At 43.6% G+C, this 20,080-nt stretch overlaps 1 protein-coding gene across 8 annotated transcripts in view; it reads right to left on the reverse strand.

Moving 5' to 3' along the window:
- The window catches only part of LOC309390952 (ankyrin repeat and KH domain-containing protein 1-like), a 194,703-nt gene that overhangs the window by 158,174 nt on the left and 16,449 nt on the right, over positions 1-20,080 (reverse strand). For all 8 annotated transcript variants that reach the window (XM_081950895.1, XM_081950898.1, XM_081950893.1 and 5 more), the window contains exons 2-4: positions 10,885-11,038; positions 6,033-6,189; positions 3,196-3,343 (exon numbers count right to left, since the gene is read on the reverse strand). In XM_081950895.1, coding sequence (XP_081807021.1) covers positions 3,196-3,343; positions 6,033-6,073 — 189 coding nt within the window. In that variant the 5' untranslated portion in view covers positions 6,074-6,189; positions 10,885-11,038. The remainder of the gene's footprint in view (positions 1-3,195; positions 3,344-6,032; positions 6,190-10,884; positions 11,039-20,080) is intronic.

Consider the following 20,080-nt stretch of genomic DNA (forward strand, 5'->3'; position numbering starts at 1 on the left):
TACAAAAGGGCCGGTTACCAGACCCTCGAAATGGTCGCCTCCGGAAGTCCCTGAAGCTTCCGAGGGGCCTCCGGGGGGGGGCGGGGGAGGCTCTTTTCGCCCTCTCCAGGCTCCTATAAAGCCTCTAGAGCCTGGGGAAGGCGAAAAATGGCTTTTAAAAACGGTGAACTCAGTTACAGGGCAGCACCTTGGGTGCCCTGACAAATGGCTCCGCGTGCCACCTGTGGCACGCGTGCCATAGGTTCGCCATCACTGCACTATGGGATCATCCACTTGTGGGAGCTTCAAAAGCTCCTCCATCGCTGTTTCTACCGAGTAGAGCTTCTTGTCCATCCCACTAGGATTGGCCAATGATCCAGGTTGAAGCCATTGTCGCTGGATTATATCCAGGAACAGCTGCGGCGCAGGAACCAACTTCTGAGGAAGAGTGATTTCTTTAAAGAGGCCTGCGCCTGGATCCCCCGGCCCTATAGTCTGGTTACCCTGATACATGGCATTCTTATCCGATTGGGCGAGAAGACCCATTTGGATGGATGAAGCCCTAGCCTTGATCAGAATGGCCTTGAACATCATAGGCTTGAATAGGCTAGAGAATGCAGGGGCGTCAGGGGCCGGATTTTCGTCCTCCGACAGATCAGGGGCATCCTGTCCACCCTCCTCCTCATCAGACACCTCGCTGACCACTGAGGAGGCAGGAGGAGAGGCCCCAGAGGATTGAGGGAGGACTCCAGTGTTCTGCCCTCTAGCTTTGGCTTTGCTCAGGAGGGGCAAGGATAAACCCAGTTTTTGGATGCCATTGGCAATCCCCTGTGATATTGCCCGTTCAACCACCTCCTGCATAGCTTGGGATAACTCAGGATTCTCCCTAGCTGCAGGACCAGCAGGGGGAGCCTCTTCCCCCATTAGGGAGCAGGCCTTTTCCAAATCTACCTCCTCCAGAGGAAATAAGAGACCTGGGGGAAGCCCTGGAAGGGTTGGGAGAGAATCCAAAATCCCTATCATCTGCCAGGGAAGGGGAGGCCTCCGTGAAGTCTGCAGAAATTGGTGGAATCGGTGGTTCCCTGGTTTGCACAGCTTGTGCCTGGGCACTAACTGCCTTCTGGAACTGTTTCTCCAGGGCCTTCTGTCTCCTTTCTGCCAACTTTTCTGCAGCTTTGGAGGCTTTCTTGGCCTGGGGCTGTTTCCCTTTTGCAGGGCAGCCTGCACTGTTCCCTTTGGCAACAGGATTGGGCCTGCTGCTTTGTTAGGAGGAGGTTCAGCTTGATGCCTGGCTTCAGGCACGTTCTTATTGGCCATGTTGCACTTTTGTACAGTCAGAGCTTCAGATGAGAGGATCCCAATAATGCAATAGCTCTGGAAGTCCGCCCCTTCAATTTAGTCCCAGTCCAGAGGAAAATGGGCCTTGCCAGGATCAGCGACAGTCAGCAATATTTTGGCGCCAAAACTAAGGTTCCGAGGCGCTGCAGATCTGTGCAGTGGTAAAGCAAGGAATGGCCCGAGAGAGTCAAACTCCTTGCAGCCACTTTCAGTAGTCTTCCTGGGGAGGGGGAGACCTGCCTGGAGACCCAGAGCAAGATCCCAAATTAAAAAGCCCTCCCAGCAGCGATCTGCTGTGGAACCAGGCTGCGGCAAAACAAACGGCTTGCAAATAAAGCGTGCCGCTTTTTTTCTCCCCAAAATGGCCACTGCAAGCTATGGAGCGCACTGGGAAGCTGCCTGCAGATCGGAGAGCTCAGTAGAACCTCCGTTCTATTTTTAAAACACCTGCAGCGAAATTGGAGGGTTCCTTACCTGCCCTCGGAGCTCACCAGCAGCCACTGACGAGCCTCCCGGTAGTACCTCAACCGCGGTGGTTGCGGAAGGCAGCCGCGCTCCGAGCACCTGTTCCGCGCTTCAATTAGGTGTGAACTTTATCCAGTTAGATTTAAAATGAATCCTAACACTATCTGCTAAACACAAAAATAAGAAAAGAGACTACAATAACTGTTTGGAGTGTTCAATTTGCTGCTCAAGGTCTGGAACTCCCCAACTGCATCCTTTTAGGGCGACTGAGTTTTTAAAACTGAGCTCCTAAGGGGAACAGGAGGGGTGGCTACACAAAGATTTGAACTCAGTCCTTGGGCAGCAAGCTGAAGTTAACCCATGCTTGGACACTCCAAGCAGTGCCCAGGAGAAAAAAAAGGTGCGAAACGGCCAGGCACGTTGAAACTGATCCAAAGCGAGGTCCTCAAGAGTAGTCAAATTACTGCAGGTACTACAGACCGTTATCTCTCACCAAAGGAAAGACAGGATGAAGAGACGACACTAACGTTTGAAGAGTCAGGCCTCACTGCAATTGAGTGAAGTTTAAAATGGCGCAAGAGCAGCAAACCGGCTCTCCTGGCGCCAAAAACACAAACCATATTATCAAAGGCTAGTGATTGGGCAATATCTCCAAGCTGCCTGGATCCCTGGAAACTTGGAACTGATGAAGGCTTGAAAACGGCAATGGCAGTTCTAGCCAACAGACCAGGAAAAACCAGAGCACTCATCGGCAGTCAAAAACAGCTCGGGAGAGCCCTGCGCCTGAGATCCTCTCTAATTATGTCTGCTCTCCTGAGATGAATCGCTGCAATTCTAGAAGAATCCAAGCTGATAAGAAACTACTTGCTTAGGCTGAGCTGGATAAAAACTGAACATGTCTTTCTAGGCTAGACGGAGTTGAAAAAACTGAGCTCCGTCAAGCAGAGGAGGCGTGGTCAAGAGTTTTTCTAACTTAGTCTCTGGCCAAACAGGCAAAAGTTAACTGATCTTGGATTCTCCAAGCAGCGCACAGGAAAATAATGCAGATTTTAACTTATTTTCAGATTGCAAGTACTTCTGAAGAAGGAGTCTTCCACAAAGTGGCAGAGTCTATCATCTTATCCATGCCCCATGTACCTCAAAAGGAGGACAGACTCTGAATAAGTCTTCTCTAAAATCAGAGTGACAGGCAAGTTCAATTCTGGCAATCATTGTCCAATATATTCCAGAACTGCACTTGTACATAGCTTTAAAAGCAACCACTAGCTCTTTGTATTGGATTCAAAATCCTACTGGCAATCAATGCAGCAACTTTAATATAGATGTTATTCTGCACTCTGGTGGCTGCCTCTTCAACAATCTAGCTACATTTGCACCAAAAAATCTAGAAAACGTGTGAAAAACTCTACTCACTTGTGCCAATTCATAATATCCAGCTGAACAAGCCAAGCAAAGTAAACTCTCTCCTTCTTCTGTATGTTCATTTACACTTCTTCCTTCATCAAGCAATTTACGAACAGCATTTACATCCCCATCAGAACAAGCTTCTGCCAAACTGCGACTAGAAGATATTTTTTTAATAAAATTGTATAAAATTAGTCACTGTTAATCTTAAAGAACTGATATAGTTAAGAAATTGGTTAATGAAACATTTTAAAAAAGGCTTAGTAACCTAGCAACTATTAGCTCAGACAATGTTTTCCCATCCAAAATAGAATTGTGCCTCATTTCATACTATTCCAAAAGAAATTTTTTAAAAATGAAGCATCTAAACTGGGGAAGAATAAGAACTTGCTTATTTACTTAGACTATTCAACAATAATATATGTGAGATTTATATGTCTACACATCATTCAGAATGCTCTAGTTCAAAGGTATTTGAACAGGAAGCTTTATTTCTAGCTCATTCTATTAAGTTCATGAAAATAATTTAGTTTTTTTCACTTTCAGGGGAAGAAAATATCTTGCAATAGAAGAATAATGCAAATGTACATAAGACAATTTAAAAACAAATGTTACTATAAGCAGGTTAAATAAAATAAAGGGTGTTGTTCATTAAATCCAAATTTTAAATTTACATGATTTTTTTCTTAAAATGTTTTGTATAAAATATAATATACAGTTCTAAAGTACCTACTAATTACATTTTATTATGCTTCCTAAAACGGAGAGACATTGGCAGATTTGCTAACTTACTCTTTCTAAAAGTGCAAAGTCAATATGAAGAATTTAAATTGAGAGAGCTGATATAAGTAAGGAAAGAAAGGTTTCTCAGCCCACCCCACCTCACAGGGTTGTTGTGGGGGAAACAGCAGGAAGGAGGTGTGTTGATATGTTCGCTGCCTTAAATCATTTGTAAAAATAATGAAGGAGGGATAAAATAAATAAATACAAGGGCTAGGAGAGGGAAATAGAAAGTGAAGCTATACCTAAGCAGAACAATTTTTTCTCCTGAAATGTACCTTCCTTCCTAAAACTTAATCATGGAAGCAGGAATTAAAATATTCAATTTGGGAATATTTTAATTAATATTTGCATGACTTGGAAGCACAAAAATATATATAACAAAAAAGATTAAGCTTGGGGTTCTTAATGAAGAATAAGAATTTAGAAAGTAAATATCAAATGCACAGATATAGAAGAGTAAAGAACAGACTTAATAAAATTACAAAAGCTAATGTAACAAAAGCATGGAACACTCTATATCAATGTTAATTTAATTCAAAATCAAAGGAAATGATTATTTAATTTTAATTCCAGACTGGTCAGACACCATTCCGTGCACTTTATCTAATTCTTTGCACAATTAAGACATATTATATAACAGGTTCAGAGGAAGGTAATAAAGATGATCAGTGGACTAGAAACAAAGTCTAGGAGGAGGAGAAATAGAAAGAATTTGGAATGTATAACAGTTAGAAAAAGGCTGAGAAAATTATTTTTGTTTGCCTTCAAATGATGTCATATGATGATTAACACTATCACTCCAAATTTCTAGGTATAATTTAATGAATTTGAATTATTGAGAGGCAGACTTCAATTAAATGTTTAAAAAGTTTTCTAACAGTAAGAGACGGTCAAAAGTACAGGTCATCCTTGACTTACAAGAGTTCATTAAGTGATGATTTAAAATTACAATGGCACTGAAAAAAGTGAGTTATGACCATTTTCACACTTATGACTGTTCAGCATCCCCATGGTCATGTGATTTACATTCAAATCCTTGATAACTGATTCACATTTATGATGGTTGCATTGTTCAGGGTCATGTGATCTCATTTTTGAACCTTCTGACAAAGTCAGTGGGGAAACCAAATTCACTTAACAACCGTGTTACTAATTGAACAACTGCAGTGATTCACTTAACAAACGTGGCAAGAAAAGTCATAAAGGGGCCAAAACTTTCACTTCATAAATGTTGAGCTCAATTGTGGTTGTAAGTTGAGGACTGCCTGTATAAGCAATTTCCTAGGGAACTGGAGAGCTTCCCTTTGCTAAATGTGCTCAACCAGAAGCTAAATAGCCAACGGCTATAACCTCGCTTTTAGTTGAATTTCTCATATTTCTTGCTTGAATGAATGAAAGTTATAAGATTATAGCAGCTTAATATAGTTAAAATCAGCAGGTATTTAAATAGTGTATGCAGTCGGTAATAGTAAAAAATATATTAACTACATTGACTTCTTTTCCTAGGTGGAATTATCTTCAAAATACAAAATACTGTCCGCTTGCATAATTGTACTATCTACTGTATAATTTCAAGAGTTCTTTAATAACAGTGTTACTATCACATTTTTGCAAAAAGAAAATAGTTAAATTGTGTATATTTGTTTTACAGTTTACTGTATGTCCAAAACACATATGCATTCAAAAAACCCCAAAACATTACACAGAAGAAATAACAACTGAAAGTTAGGACGAAATAAATTAGGTAAGTAAAGATGAGGTATTTTTTCAACAATTGCCACACTGTGGCAGTGTGTAATTATGAAATAAGCGTACAATTCTGGAATAAATCTTCTGCATAGGCCGAAACTATAAACATGACCCCGAGACCCCTAAGTCAGTTTATAATTCTAGTTGTACTTCTGAAATTCATGTCTAGATCTCAGCCTTAGTTCTAAGCTGCTGAACTCAAAACCATAATTTACAAGATATTCTAAACTTTGAAGTATTGTATCACAAATACTATTTTCCCCATCAAACACATAAACAAACAAACAAACAAACAAACAAACAAATGTGCATACTTGTCCACTTGTCCTGCATTGTGATTGTTCTCTGCTCTCATCCGTGTCAGTGCAGCAGCTGCTTCATCCAATGCACAGCTGACAGAAGAAGTCAATCTTCGGAGCACCTCAGGATCTGCGAAGGCTTTACCATCGGCAGTGGACAATTTACCAATCCCTTCAGCGTACGTGTGTTCATCAATCAGATTAGTATGAAAGCCACACAAAAAATGCAGAGACACTATTTTAGACTTCAACCACATGCATTATTAGTTAGCACCAGTAGCAAACATGCCAAAGAACTAAATGTTCAATTCTTTAAATATATTATTTTAAAAACCACTAAAGCTGGCTAAGACAATCTTCATTGCATATAACTCTAACTGCTGCATTTATGGAAAAACAAGACCTGAAGACCTAAAGGTGCTTTTTCAACTGCCTCTTGAAAAAGCACTTTTGGGACCACCATGACCTGGATGACTGAGAATAGCCATAGACATCTAGTCCTAAGGAGTCAAATAAAGAAGGAAAAGGGCTCAGTGTCATGGAATATAAGGCTTCAATTATTTTTTAGCTATGGTTTCCCCAAATTTTCAGGTAGTACAAAGACTGGTGAGGATTCAAATTAAAATTTGTTTCCATGCACCTATATAAATTAATCCATTTCCTAGAAGTTTAGATCACTATGAGTTGGATGCAGAATTAGCCATATTTACAGTGAATGCTAGAAATTAATGTGATTTTATTACAAAAACCTGAAGATAATTAATTTTGGACCCATTTTTTCAGTAAACGTGTTAGCTATTTTCCTTTTATCCCTTACCCCTCTTAATTAATACATTTATTTCTTTCATACATGTACCACTATTAAACGTTTTCCACTGAAGAGAAATACAGATTTTTTTACATCTTTCTAATGCAAATTTTATTTTATACTTAACAATTTTAACTTCTTTAAGATTTGTTTAAAAATTAAATCTTTTTAATTTTCCCTTGGTCCCAGTAGGTCATCTCATAATAAAAGGAACTTTTCAAGAAAGATACTACCACAGGAAAATAATTCATTGTGTGACTGAGATGCCTGAACTTATCTCACCAGGGATCCAGACCAAATTTTTATATAAGAATTGTACTAAATTTCAAGTTGCCCTAGAGCTAGAATATTTTTAAACATTCAAGTTGCCTAGAGCAAGAATATTTTTAAACATTCAAACAATGATATGAAGTATGGTGGCAATTATTTATTTATATACAGAAATCATGTCAAAAGTAGAATCTCTCTCTAGCAAATCAAAGTCTATGGTAAGGAATGAATGCATATGACTCATGAAATAAAATGGTTGGAGTCAAAGTTAATATCCTTTTTATTTCACACCTTATTCAGCCAATTGGCAAGCAATGGCAACCTACCCTGAATCCTCCTAATACTCCACATTTCTTTCTAGTCCATACTACTAGCATGCTATCAAGTTAGCTATCAAATTTGAAAGAAATTCTAATGTATATAGAAAATATCAAACAGAGAGGTGGGGTGGGCTGAGACACAGTAATTGACTGGCCGAGTCACCCAACCAGCTTTCTTGCTTAAGGTAGGTCTAGAACTCACATTCTTCTGGTTTATAGTACAGCATGCACCTTAACCACTACACCTCACTGGCTTTTAATCTTTTAATAGTGTTCAGTCAGAGCAACATAGAGCTGTTTCAGGTTCACATTCCTATTGTTTGCCAAAATCCACCTGTCCTTCATTCTTATTATTGTGACTCACATTTACACCTTATTTCCTTATCAGCCCATCCAATCCCTCTATGCATTTCCTTACTGTCATCCCAGTTGGCTTTTAATAGGCAGAGACAATTAAAATAGTCACTTCCCTTTCTATTTTCTATGCATATAAGAACACTTTATTTCTTAAAATCGTTAAGAGTTAACTTGTTAGAAGATTTATAGGGAAGAGGAACATACCAGTTAAAAAGGCAACCTCTTAAAATTAAGAAACTACCCCTAATCAACTTTCCTGTACTTTTAACTGCCCTTGATTTGAGCGAATACTTTTGGCAATATAGTGTAGCTTTAACCACAATACTGCACACAGGCACTCCAAAATCAACATTCACTGCATTATATCCAAAATGCAACCAGGAACTCAGTTCACTTAAATTTACTGAAAAAACAGCCCAGGTACCAGATTCAAATGTTTTGAAAAGTATATTAATATGCAGGGATGCACATGAGAAGGTTTATCCATTCTTATACAGCCCCAAGCATTTTAGAATCTTAAAAATAAGAAGTATCAGTTATAAAATGACACTCCATTTTTGCAGGCATATCTCAAGAGGAGTCACATGTTGAGTAGTTGGTCCATTCAACAAGCAGATTATTGCATTCTAAAGAAGTGTAACTAGAATTGGGTGTGTATGACATTCTTGATGTTATTGAACTACAATTTTCAGCAGTTTCTATTAGTATGGTTAATTCTGAATAATATTGGGAGGGGAAGTTCAGCAGCATCAGGAGAACCACAAGTTCTTCAACTCTTCATTAGTTTCCAGAAACGTTTCAAAGGTAGCTCACGTAAATAACAGTTCAAAAGTAGACTTCTGATATAATTAAAGAATGACAACCATAAATGAAAATGAATACTCTATACCTGTGATGGCAAACCGAGCCATATTTGGTGGCATGCCAGCTGTCAGCTCTGGAATGCTCATTTTTTGCCCTACCAGAGGGCCAGGGGAGGCCGTTTTCGCCCTCCCCAGGCTTCAGGAAAACCTCCAGAGGCTGGGGAGGGCAAAAAACAGCCCCAACACCCAACCAGAAGTTCGGGAACAATCTGGAGGGCCTCTGTGTGAGGCTGTTTTCGCCCTCCGCAGGCTTCAGGAAAGCCTCTGGAGCCTGGAGGGGTCACACGCACATGCGGGGTGTGAGTGTGTGCAGGTGGGAGGGGAGATTGAGTGGGCATGCATGCAATTTTGGCACGACGTAAGAAAAAGGTTCGCCATCATTACTCTACACCATGGGTCCCCAACCACAGGTCCATGGACCGGCAGCGGTCCACTGCATGCCAGAAACTGGGCCATGCAAACAAGCAAAACCCCATCTGCAGGATGCAGGCAGCATGCAAAACCACGCCCCCTCTGGTCCATGGAAAAACCTGTTTCCACACAACCAGTCCCTGATGCCCGAAAGGTTGGGGGCCACTGCTCTATATGAATAATTAACATATTAAGAACATATGTATTGTATAGGTAGTACTCTCTTAATGACAACTGGAATTTCTATTGCTAATGAATGCTGTCATAAAGTGTGATGTCATGAGATGGCACAATTTAGTAACAATTCTGATGGTTCCGTTATCATTATTAAGCAAAGAACACACATAATTACAACTTCTGACTTGATGACTACTGTATGTTAATTTTATGTTATATTTCTGTAATAGAATTGTCAGTATTGTCACTAAGTGGTGACACCATGATTTATGATAGCATAAATAAAATAGAATAAAGAGTAAAAGAGTTGGAAAGGGAGCTTGAAGGTCTTCTAATCTAACTCCTTTCTCAAGCAGGAGATTCTATACCATTTCAGACAAATGGTTATCCAATCTATTCTTTAAAATCTCCAATAATGGAGGAGGAACTTTGCAAATTCTTCCTCTGCAATATGAACAAATCCACTGTGTACATTTTTCATTATATATTTTATGGATGAAGCTAAGCAACTGTTTCCTTATGTTATTTCTGCCTTTTAATCCTTCCTCTGTTTTCCATATTTCAAACTTCACTTTACTATTGTCCAGTTTGCCAACCAATACTAATATCAAAGATCTATCACTTTTTTCCTGCTACAAATCTGAATGGCAATTTTTGCAGCCAACACTTACCCAATCACAACAAAAACATCAGCAAATGGTAGGACAGTAGTGTTTGCTGTGGTTTATCTGGCAGACAAGTTGTAGCTAACAGCTTATAACTAACTTAACAAAATATTATGATCATCTGTCTCTTAATTTTGCTAAGTAGACAGGGTGATAAACCTATGTTTTTAAAGATTTTGAGAAATATTAATAAATTAATAGTTAGTCCTTGATTTATGATTATAATGAACCTGCCTATTAAGATGTAAATTGTGGTGGTCATTAAGTGAACCATTTCACTCATCAACTCCTACACTTTTCTTTTCTCCTTCTCACTATGTTGAGACATGTATTTGACTCCCTCTTCCCGTTTTCAAAGCACTGGAAGGAGAAGAGGAAGGCTTCTTTTGGAAACACATAAACATGTCTCAAACACTGCAAGGAGTAGTTCACCTTCCCCCTTCTAACCATATTTGAGTCATGTCTTTGCATTCCCCAAATAAACCTTTCCTGTTCTCTTTCTGCTGCTTTATAGACTTCTGGACTTAAAAAAGGTATTTTCTAATTAAATCTTAGAGAGGTTCCCAGACATTTTTAGAATTCAATAGGAGAAGCAGTTAGAAGGAGAAGTAGTGAGCTTCCTTTCACTAGATATTTTCAACCAGATGCAGAACAGACACCTATCAATAATGTTTCCTTGCACTGAGAAAAGAATGCTAATGTCAAATGTCTCTTTTATGGTCCTAGAATTTTCCACTATTTGAAATATGCTATCTACATCTTAATTGAGATAACCATGTCTTCTTTTTAGGAAAATTAATTTAAAAAGTTAGTTTGTTCCTACTTCTTGCATGCCTTAAAAACACTTCTTAAAAAAAAACTTAATTCTAGAAATTCAATTTCTCTTCCTAGCTTTAAATTCAAGTTGTTAAACTGCTAAATATTATATTTATTTCCTCAGGTTAAAACAATTAGTTCATCCTAAAAAAAAACTACTACCAATTTTAAAAAACTTACCTGCTGCTTCCAATAAAGCTTCTAATCTTGCTTGTGTTTCTGGATCCACCGTACGTAGGTCTGCTCCTTCAGCAGCGCTTGATAAAAATATCTCAGATGTTGTTTTAAGCACTGGGTTATCCAAATCTTCTTGGTCCAAAATAAATGATTCCACCTATTTGAAGAAAAAGAATATAAAAATTGATTCTAACACATAATAAAACTGGGAGATATGTACTAAAATATCCTCTCTCATTTCTCATAAGAATTTTACTTTTCCAGACAAATATTACAGAAGCATGAAATTTCAGATAGAATACAGGTAATCCTCAACTTATGATCACAATCGAGACCAATTGTTACTAAGTGAGATAGTTGTTAATTGAATCACTACAGTTATTAAGTTAGTAACATGGTTGTTAAGTCAATCTGGCTTCCCCATTGACTTTGCTCATCAGGTTGCAAAAGATAATCACATAACTCTAGGGCACTGCAACCGTCATAAATTTGAGTAATTTGCCAAACGTCTGAATTTTGATCATGTGAACATGGAGATGCTGCAACAATCATAAGTTACTTTTTTCAGTTTGTTGTAACTTTGAACAGTCACTAAATGGACTACCTGTAGTACTGCTTTAAGTACATGTGGCGCACATTTAAAAAAAAAAAACAGATAAAACGTAGGCTTTCTGTTCTTCCTGAATTAACCAACTCTGATTCACTATAAAACAATGGCAACTTTTTTAGACTGAGTGTGTGCAGAATATTAAAAAGTTAAAATGTTAACAATAGTCAACATATTGTTGTTGCTGAAGGTCAACCAGTCCAGAAAATTTAATAGCACTGCTTTTGTAAGGCAAGGCCCATATTTTTATGTATTTTGCTGATAATGTTCTTCTAATGCATATGAATGGCTTATCCGAAACACATTTTGGTGGATCTGATGTATTATTTATTTGATTACATAGGAGAACTGAAAGAAACAGTATTTGCTCCTGATCCTCCAAATTATGATTAACATTAGCAGTATTATTCTTTGACCTGTTGGAGGAAAATAATGTATCTAAACTGTGCTTGGTCTTCTAAAATGAAAATTTCAAAAGTGATTGTTTAAGTCACCTGGAAATATTTTTACTTTATAAATTTAAATCCTGAATTTTCATATTGCCTATCAATATACCAATTATTTACAGGTAGTCTTTAACTTACAACCACCTGTACTTATTAACTACAGGGGCACTTCAGCTCCCCCTACCTGCCTACCTCCCATCCATCTGCCTTTCAGCATCTTCTTGCTCTTGCAGCTGACCAGGGATGCCCAGCCTGATTGCTGGGCCAACCTCGTTGGGCTTTGGCTGAGGAACAAAAAAGCAGTCCTTCTGCATAGACCTTCTTGGCAGGGCTAAGCTTTGGGTTCTAAAAAAAAAACTTGCTCAGCTTCATCTTCGCTTCTTGCAAAAGGACTGCTTTGAGGTTTGTTTTTGGAACCTGAAGGTCTTTGCAAAGGAGCTGCTTTTTTTCTCAAAGTCAAGCCCAGTCTGGGCCCAGCAGCCAGTCCAGCATGGTCAGTAGCAGACGAAAGAAGATGCCAAAGGTCAGCCGAGGATGGCTGGGGGCTTTGAGTGCAGGGTTGCAAGGGCAATTGCGGCTGGGATTGGGCTACAGCTGCATGTCACCCTGCAAGGCAGGGTGCAGGGAACAAAGGGCAGAGATGGGGAGAGATGGGTAGGTGAGTTGGAAAAATCCCTTACCATACTGAGGCTCAGGGCTGGAAGGGGCCAAGCCCCAGATGGCTTAGACGAGTGGCTCTCAGTTAATGTCAAAAAACTGGGATTGTGATCACTAAGTGATGCATCCATGTGGCATTTCACTTTATGACTGCATCACGTCATGACAGAAATTCTAGTCCCAAATGTGATAGTAAGCTGAGGATTACTTGTGCTACTTAAAACAGCAAGACAGGTAGTCCTCGACTGATAACAGTTTGTTTAGTGACCATTCAAAGTTACAACTCACTGAAAAATATGACTTATAACCATCCTTCACAATTATGGCCTTTGTACCATCCCTATGATCAACATTCAGACACTTGGCAAATGCTTCATATTTATGACCGTTGCTGTGTTCCAAGATCATATGATATCCTTTTGCAACCTTCTGAGAAGCAAAGTCAATAGGTAAGTAGATTCACTTAACCACCTGGTTACTAACTTATCAATTGCAGTGAGTCACTTTAACTGTGGCAAAAAAGGTTGTAAAGTGGGGCAAACTCACTTAACTAATGTCTCACTTAACAACAGAAATTTTGGACTCAATTATGTCGTAAGTCGAGGACTACCTGTATAAAAATACAAATGCATAAGTAATACCCTGGTCCCTTTAATGCTGTCAAATTATATATTTTAAACAGATTTGTTTCCAAGGAGCAATAATGGTACAATTTCAGCTACTGAGAAAAAGTAAAAAAATAAGGATTTCTTGAAATGTTAAGACATTTCTCCTAGCCCAAAAAATAAATTCATTCATTTATCAAATTTGTTCAATCTAATAATTCAACTAAGCAATCTCAAAATACAATGAACCAAATATGACGAATAAAAAGTACTAAGTTTTTAAATTCACTTTTTACTAGACATCTGAAACATCAAAGACTCTTTAAAAAGGGGGGGGGGGAATACATTGGCAACATATGCCATTTTGATAGGGGACCTGTGAAGATCATAAATGCAGACATTAGTTACTAAATTACATTTTTTATCAATGTTGTTACTGTGCAGTTTGATTAGGACAAGACTTTAAGTAGGCCACTTCTCAGGGATTTCCTGTCCCAGTGATTTAATGCATGGGAGGTAGGAAACACAGGTTCAATTGCTTTTCCTCCATTACTATCTGATAGTTGGCCAAAGATAAAAGTGAAACTGACAGAAGGACATATAGGCTGAAACAGAATTGAACAATCTAGTCAGACCATACTCTCTCCATCCATTTAGATGATCAATTTCCTTTAATGATTATTTGCAGTTGATGTTATGGTCCAACTGTAGATTTTTCCTGAAGTGTGGAAATACAGACTTTCCAGACCCTAAGAAGGAGAGGAAGAAAGCTTGAGGGATAAGATGCTATAAGAATTAAACCAGTCATAAGACTGTTATGAAAAACATCCAGGTGCAAATTCAATACTCATTCCTTGCTGGAACAAAGGAAGGCTGTTTTTAAAAAAATCAAATTTCTCTGCCCAAATGTGGAGATATATTAGCTTTAAATGAGAAAGACCATTGGCTTACCTGAAGGGTCCTTTTCTGTGCACCACGGGAGAGTCCAAGCAGTGGGTTAATTCAGTCTGGTTGCCCTTGGACTGAGGAACTTTTTTTCCTTTGACCACACCTCCTGCTGTGGCCACTCCCCAGAATTTTGATATGGTCTGGAACCGTGAGGATGGAGCGGGAGCGTCCAAGAAGTACAGTTCCTGTTGATATGAAGGATAAGAATCCCTGGACAGACTATCCAGGGCGGGTTGGACTCTCCCGCAGTGCACAGAAAAGGACCCTTCAGGTAAGCCAATGATCTTTTTCCTGTGCGCTGCTTGGATAGTCCTGTCAGGTAGCTGTCAGGTAGGATAGCGGTGGACTGTGGGAGGACGTAGGTTGGAGGCGCCCTTGAGGAAGCAGCGCACCCTGGGTATCTTGCTGAGTGGCAGGACAGGGTCGCCGGACCAAACGGTGGAAAGAGCCGCCACCTGGCGGCGGAGCGTGCTCGGGGCTAGCCCCCTGCCGAGACCGTCTTGCAGGAAATCCAGAACGCGGGACACAGGAGCAGTGACCGCGTCAAGACGTAGGTCCTCATATCACTTGGCAAAGGTAGCCCAGGAAGAGTCATAGATCCTTGCAGTAGAGGGGCGTCTAGCTGCTTGAATGGTGCGCACCACCTCCACCAACAATCCCTCGCCCCTTAGCAGGTCTCCCTGTAGTGCAGTGCTTCTCAAATAGTGGGGCGGGGCCCCCAGGGGGGGCGCGAGGCTCCGTAAAGGGGGGCTCAGCTCAAATTATTTTATATATTTTTGTTTTGCAGGTTAAAGTTTTTTTTAATATTGTGTTCCTTTAAATCCTGTGCTCCTTTAAATCTTTTCTGCTACAGTTAATAAAGCTATTCTTTGTTGTAAATTGATCCACATTTCTTTCTTTTTTTATTCTCTTATAAGTTAATAAGGATACAGTGTTATGCAGAGGTGTACTTATAACAATTTTATAGACAAATGATACTATTTACAGTCGCGCGGGGGGCGCGAAATGTTTTCTTCTTCCTAGGGGGGGCATGACAGAAAATAATTGAGAAGCACTGCTGTAGTGCCAGACGGCCAGCTGGAGCCACTGGGGCTCTGGATGTACGATGGCCCCCTGGCTGAGGGAAACCTGATCCGGGGGAATCTGCCACGGGGGGACACACACCGACAGACTGACAAGGTCGGCGAACCACGATCTCCGAGGCCAATGGGGGGGGGCACGAGGATCACCTCCACCCCCTCCGCAATGATCTTGTTGAGAACCTGTGGAAGGAGAGGGAGAGGAGGGAAGGTGTATAGTAGGCCCCGGGGCCAGCCGCACCGAAGGGCATCCGTCCCCTCTGCCCTTGGAGAGTGGAAGTGGGAGAAAAATCGCTGGAGTTGAGCATTGTCCTTGGAGGCGAAGAGGTCGACTGTAGAGCGGCCGAACCTGTGGAACAATTGGTGGAACAGGGCAGGGTCCAGTTTCCACTCCATGGGGTCTATGGTGGTTCTGCTTAACCAGTCCGCCTGCGTGTTGTCCACTCTCAAGATGTGGTCGGATCAGATGAACGCCAGATGATGTTCCGCCCAGTGGCCCAGGGTCTCCGCCTCCCTCATCAGCTTTTTGGATCTGGTGCCACCCTGGTGATTGATGTGCGCCTTGGTGGCCACATTGTCCGTCATCAACAGGACGTGACGCTGGCGGATGGACTGGTGGAAATGGCGTAGAGCCAGTCTTGCAGCCCGCAACTCCAGAAGGTTGATGCTGTAGGTTGCCTCTGTTGGGGACCACCTGCCTTGAACCACGAGGTGGCCCATGTGCGCCCCCCAGGCGACGAGACTGGCGTCCGTGGTGATGATCAATCGGTCGGGCTCATTGAAGAGGTGGCCCTTGAGTAGCGCAGGTGACTTCCACCATCGGAGGGACCTCTTCAGAGCCGGGGCGACGCGCACCAGCATCGGCGAGTTGCTCCTGCAGGATCTCTGGTGAGGTAGGAGAAGCCATTGTAGCGCCCTGGAATGGAGACGGGCCCAGGGGACAATCGAGATGCAGGAGATCATTTTCTCCAACAGCTGCGACAGGAGAACCACCGGAACTTGCCTCGCATGCATCATTGTGTGGGTCATGGACACCAAGCCCTCTAACCTGTCTTGGGAAAGGAACATCCTGCACAATGAAGTATCTATCACTGCCCCCAGGTGGTTGAGTCTGGTGGTAGGAGTGAGGTGACTATTCTCCAGGTTTAAGGAGAAGCCGTGACTTCTGAGGGTCCTCATGGTGACTTGGAGGTCCGCAAGGCCTGCTGTCTGGACAACAACTAGATGAGGATGTCGTCCAGGTAGCATTGAAGCCTTATGGGCCTACGCCTGAGATGAGCCGCTACGACCGCCAGGACCTTCGTGAAGGTCCTGGGTGCCGACGATAGGCCGAATGGAAGGGCCCTGTATTGAAAGTGTCGGCCAGCATAGAAGAAGCGCAGGAACCTCCTGTGCTGAGGATGGATGGGGATGTGGAGATAGGCCTCCCTTAGGTCGATAGAGGTGAGGAGGTCTCCCTGGCGGATCCCCGCCAGAATGGACTGGAGGGACTGCATCTTGAACCTCCGGTAGGCGATGTGCCTGTTGAGGTTCTTGAGGTCCAAGATGGCCCTCCACCCCGAGCTTTTGGGTACCAGGAAGAGGATGGAATAGAACCCCCTCCCCTCCTGATCGGGGGGCACCTACTCTATCGCGTTTATCTCCAGGAGATGGAGAATCTCCTGGTTCATACGCTCCCTCTTTAGGGGACAGGAGGGGATAGGGCATCGGATGAAATTCCGAGGAAGTGGTGACAGGAATTCCAGGGAAAGGCCCTCCCTGACAATCTGGAGGACCCAGGGGTCCTCCGTGGTCTGGGCCCATTGGGAGGCAAACAGTTGGAGGCGACCCCCTATGGTGATGGGGTTGGGCAGTCTCTTGGACTTGCGGAACAGCCTGTTAGAGGCCCCACCGCGGATGTACTTGCAGAACCCGAACTGTTGCTTACCCCTGTCCCAAAAGGCAGGTCTGTCCTGCGCTCTGTCCCCTGATTGGCCGGATGGTCTGTTGGGGAATTGAAGGAGGAAGTGGAGGGCTCTGAGGTACGAAAGGACTGCCGTCTGGAATAAGGAGCGGACTTGCGTTCCTGCTTTTTGGACAAGGATGGCAGGACCTTCCTCTTCTCCTTCGACTCAATGAGGAAGGGATCCAGGACCCCCCCGAACAATTTGGACCCTTTGAAGGGGGCAGAGGCCAACTTCCATTTATTTTTCTGATCCGCCTGCCAGTGACATAGCCAGATCAGGCGGCAGGATGTAACGTTGGCCACCAAGGCCCTTGATGCGAACTTGGTGGCGTTAAGGGACGCATCAGCAGCATACTGGGAAGCCGCAATGACCTTGGATATATCCTGGCGGAGGCGCATGTCCCCCACCGGGAGCTTGGACAACAGCTCGCGCAGCCAGATGACGGAGGCCCTATTGAAGAAGGATGCGGAGGCCACCCTAATGGCCCAAGCAGCCGCTAAGTGGGTCTTGTGGCATGCCTTCTTCGCCTTTTTATCCTCTGCTTTAAGGCCCTCCAGCAAATCTGCGGGGAGGGAAGAATTGGAGGTAAGGGCGGCTATGGGAGGGTCCACGACTGGGAGGACCAGGAAGTCCTCCAGAGCGGGCTCCATGATGTACAGTTTCTTGTCCACCCCGCTAGGAGAGGGCAGTGTGGCCGGTTGGGTCCACTGGCGTTGGATGAGATCTAAGAACAATCCAGGGACCGGCACCAGTTCCTGCTGAGGCATAGGAACATCGAACATGACCGCGTTGGGGTTAGCCGGGACTGAGTCGGCTGGAGCCTGAGCGGGCTTGGGTTTAATAACCACCCTGGTAGTGGCCTTAACTTTATGGAGTATGGACTTAAACAGGCTCGGTTTAAAGAGTCTCGAGAATGCAGGAGCGTCAGGCAGGATCCTCCAGAGCAGAGGCCTCACTGACCACAGAAGACTGTAGGGAGGGGTGACGGACCCGTTTGGCCGGGGGAGGAACAGGCTGATCGGGTTGAGAAGGGCTGGGAGCCACTGGAGGATGAGCTCGTTTCCGCATGCCCTCCGCGATGCCCCTGGCTATGGCACGGGCGACCACGTCTTGCATGTGGGCCAATAGTTCGGGCTCTAGAACAGATTTGGGGTCCCTCCCCCCGGACCCCACAGATGGGAGGGGATGGCCTCGGGCCTATCGTCCCAGCTGGGTTCCCCGGGAATGGGTCCCTGTTCAGAAGCCCAGGAGAGGGCTAGGGAAGCAGGTTCCATCAGCGTCCTGTCGGGGGACAGGTCCTGCGATCCCACCTCCTCAGCCATCAGGGCTTGAGGATCTCCTCAGGGAAGGGGAAGGACAAAGGAATCCCCAGGATCATACTGCGGGGTTTTCTTGTCAGCCTGGCGGCGTGCCTTCTCAAATTGTTTTTCAAGTGCCCATTGGTGCCTTTCGGCATCCTTGACCTCGGCCGCGGACGGAGCCCTGGGGCAATGTTTGCCCGCGGTCCCTGCACCGCCTTTGCCCGCCCCACCGCCCCAAGATGAGGGGATTCCTTGCTAGGGGCCTGGGAAGGAGAGAAAAAAACAAGGGACATTCGTGAGAGAAGTACATAATTAATACTGACACAACAATAAAAAGATAGTCAGGGAGTACAGGAGGTGAGGAGGGCCTGCAGCTCAGGGTGCAAGGCCCCGGCAGGAGAGCAGGGAGGACCAGGCCAAGCTGGAAGCCAAAAAGGGAACCAAAAAAACTGGGGCCTGCATGGTGAGAATGTCCTCCCTGAGCCAGTGCAAAGGCCACGATTGACCTAGGCACCAGCGCCGCCTAGCAAGCGATGAGGGTGGTCGTGGCCAGCTGGGTAGCCCCGGACAAGGCCGCTGATCACCCAGCGGCCTCCTGGCGAAGCGTGGCTGAGCGGAGCGGCTGTTACTAAAAGGCGCGAAAATCGCACACCTAAAAATGGCCTCAACAGCGTGGGGAGGAAGGAGGCGAAAGCGGCGACCGCGTGTGCTGTCGCCGGTCTCACGCTCCTCCGCGGTGGCTAGGAACGAGGACGGGCGAAAAAAGACGAAAAATACTCGACGAAAATAACAAACGGGCCGGCATGGAATGCAGGATCGCAAAAAAACCTCGCCACTTGTCGCCGCACTCTATAAAGGTACACAGCAGGCCTCCAAGCCGGCTCGAAATGGCGCGGCAATGGAGCACCCACCACCACCATCACGCTTACCTCCTGGCTTCGTATAAGGGCGAAGCAGCTTGTAAAGGCTCACGATGAGAGAGGAAAGAAGGGGAGAAGGAAAGGAGATTTGAAGGAAAAAATAAAAGGGAGATATTTGGAGAGTCCAAGCCAAAAAAGTGATCAATTCAGCTGGAACTCATAGAGAAGCATCCGAACGGGCAGACTGAGGAAAAATTCTGGGGAGTGGCCACACCAGGAGGTGTGGTCAAAGGAAAAAACGTTCCTCAGTTCAAGGGCAACCAGACTGAATGAACCCACTGCTTGGACTCTCCAAGCGGTGCACAGGAAAAATTGTTCATTTAGTGCCTCGAATTTCTGAACCACGTCTCTTTCTTTTCAGTAAATCTTACTTAAAACAATTCTGCGATAATCATGCTTGGAAGGAATCACTTTCAGTTCAGAGTAGTTGCAAGATTCTGTCAGTTAATTCTCTACCACCTTAAAAACTTACCTCAAAAACAAGAGATTCAAGGTTAGCAGATATTGTCCACTTCTCCAGCTAACTATACCAACTCTAGCCATAGGTCCAGTGCATAGATGGCACAGCTTTTGTAGTATAAGGATCTAACTAACTTAGAAGAATCCTGAGATTTCAACATGCCACTCTATAAACTTCTAGTTATATCCAACTGATATTCAATCCTGAGCAGATGTATGTGGTCGTATCTG

Source organism: Natrix helvetica, assembly GCF_964273705.1.
Source record: "Natrix helvetica genome assembly, chromosome: 4".
Lineage (NCBI taxonomy): Eukaryota > Metazoa > Chordata > Lepidosauria > Squamata > Natricidae > Natrix > Natrix helvetica.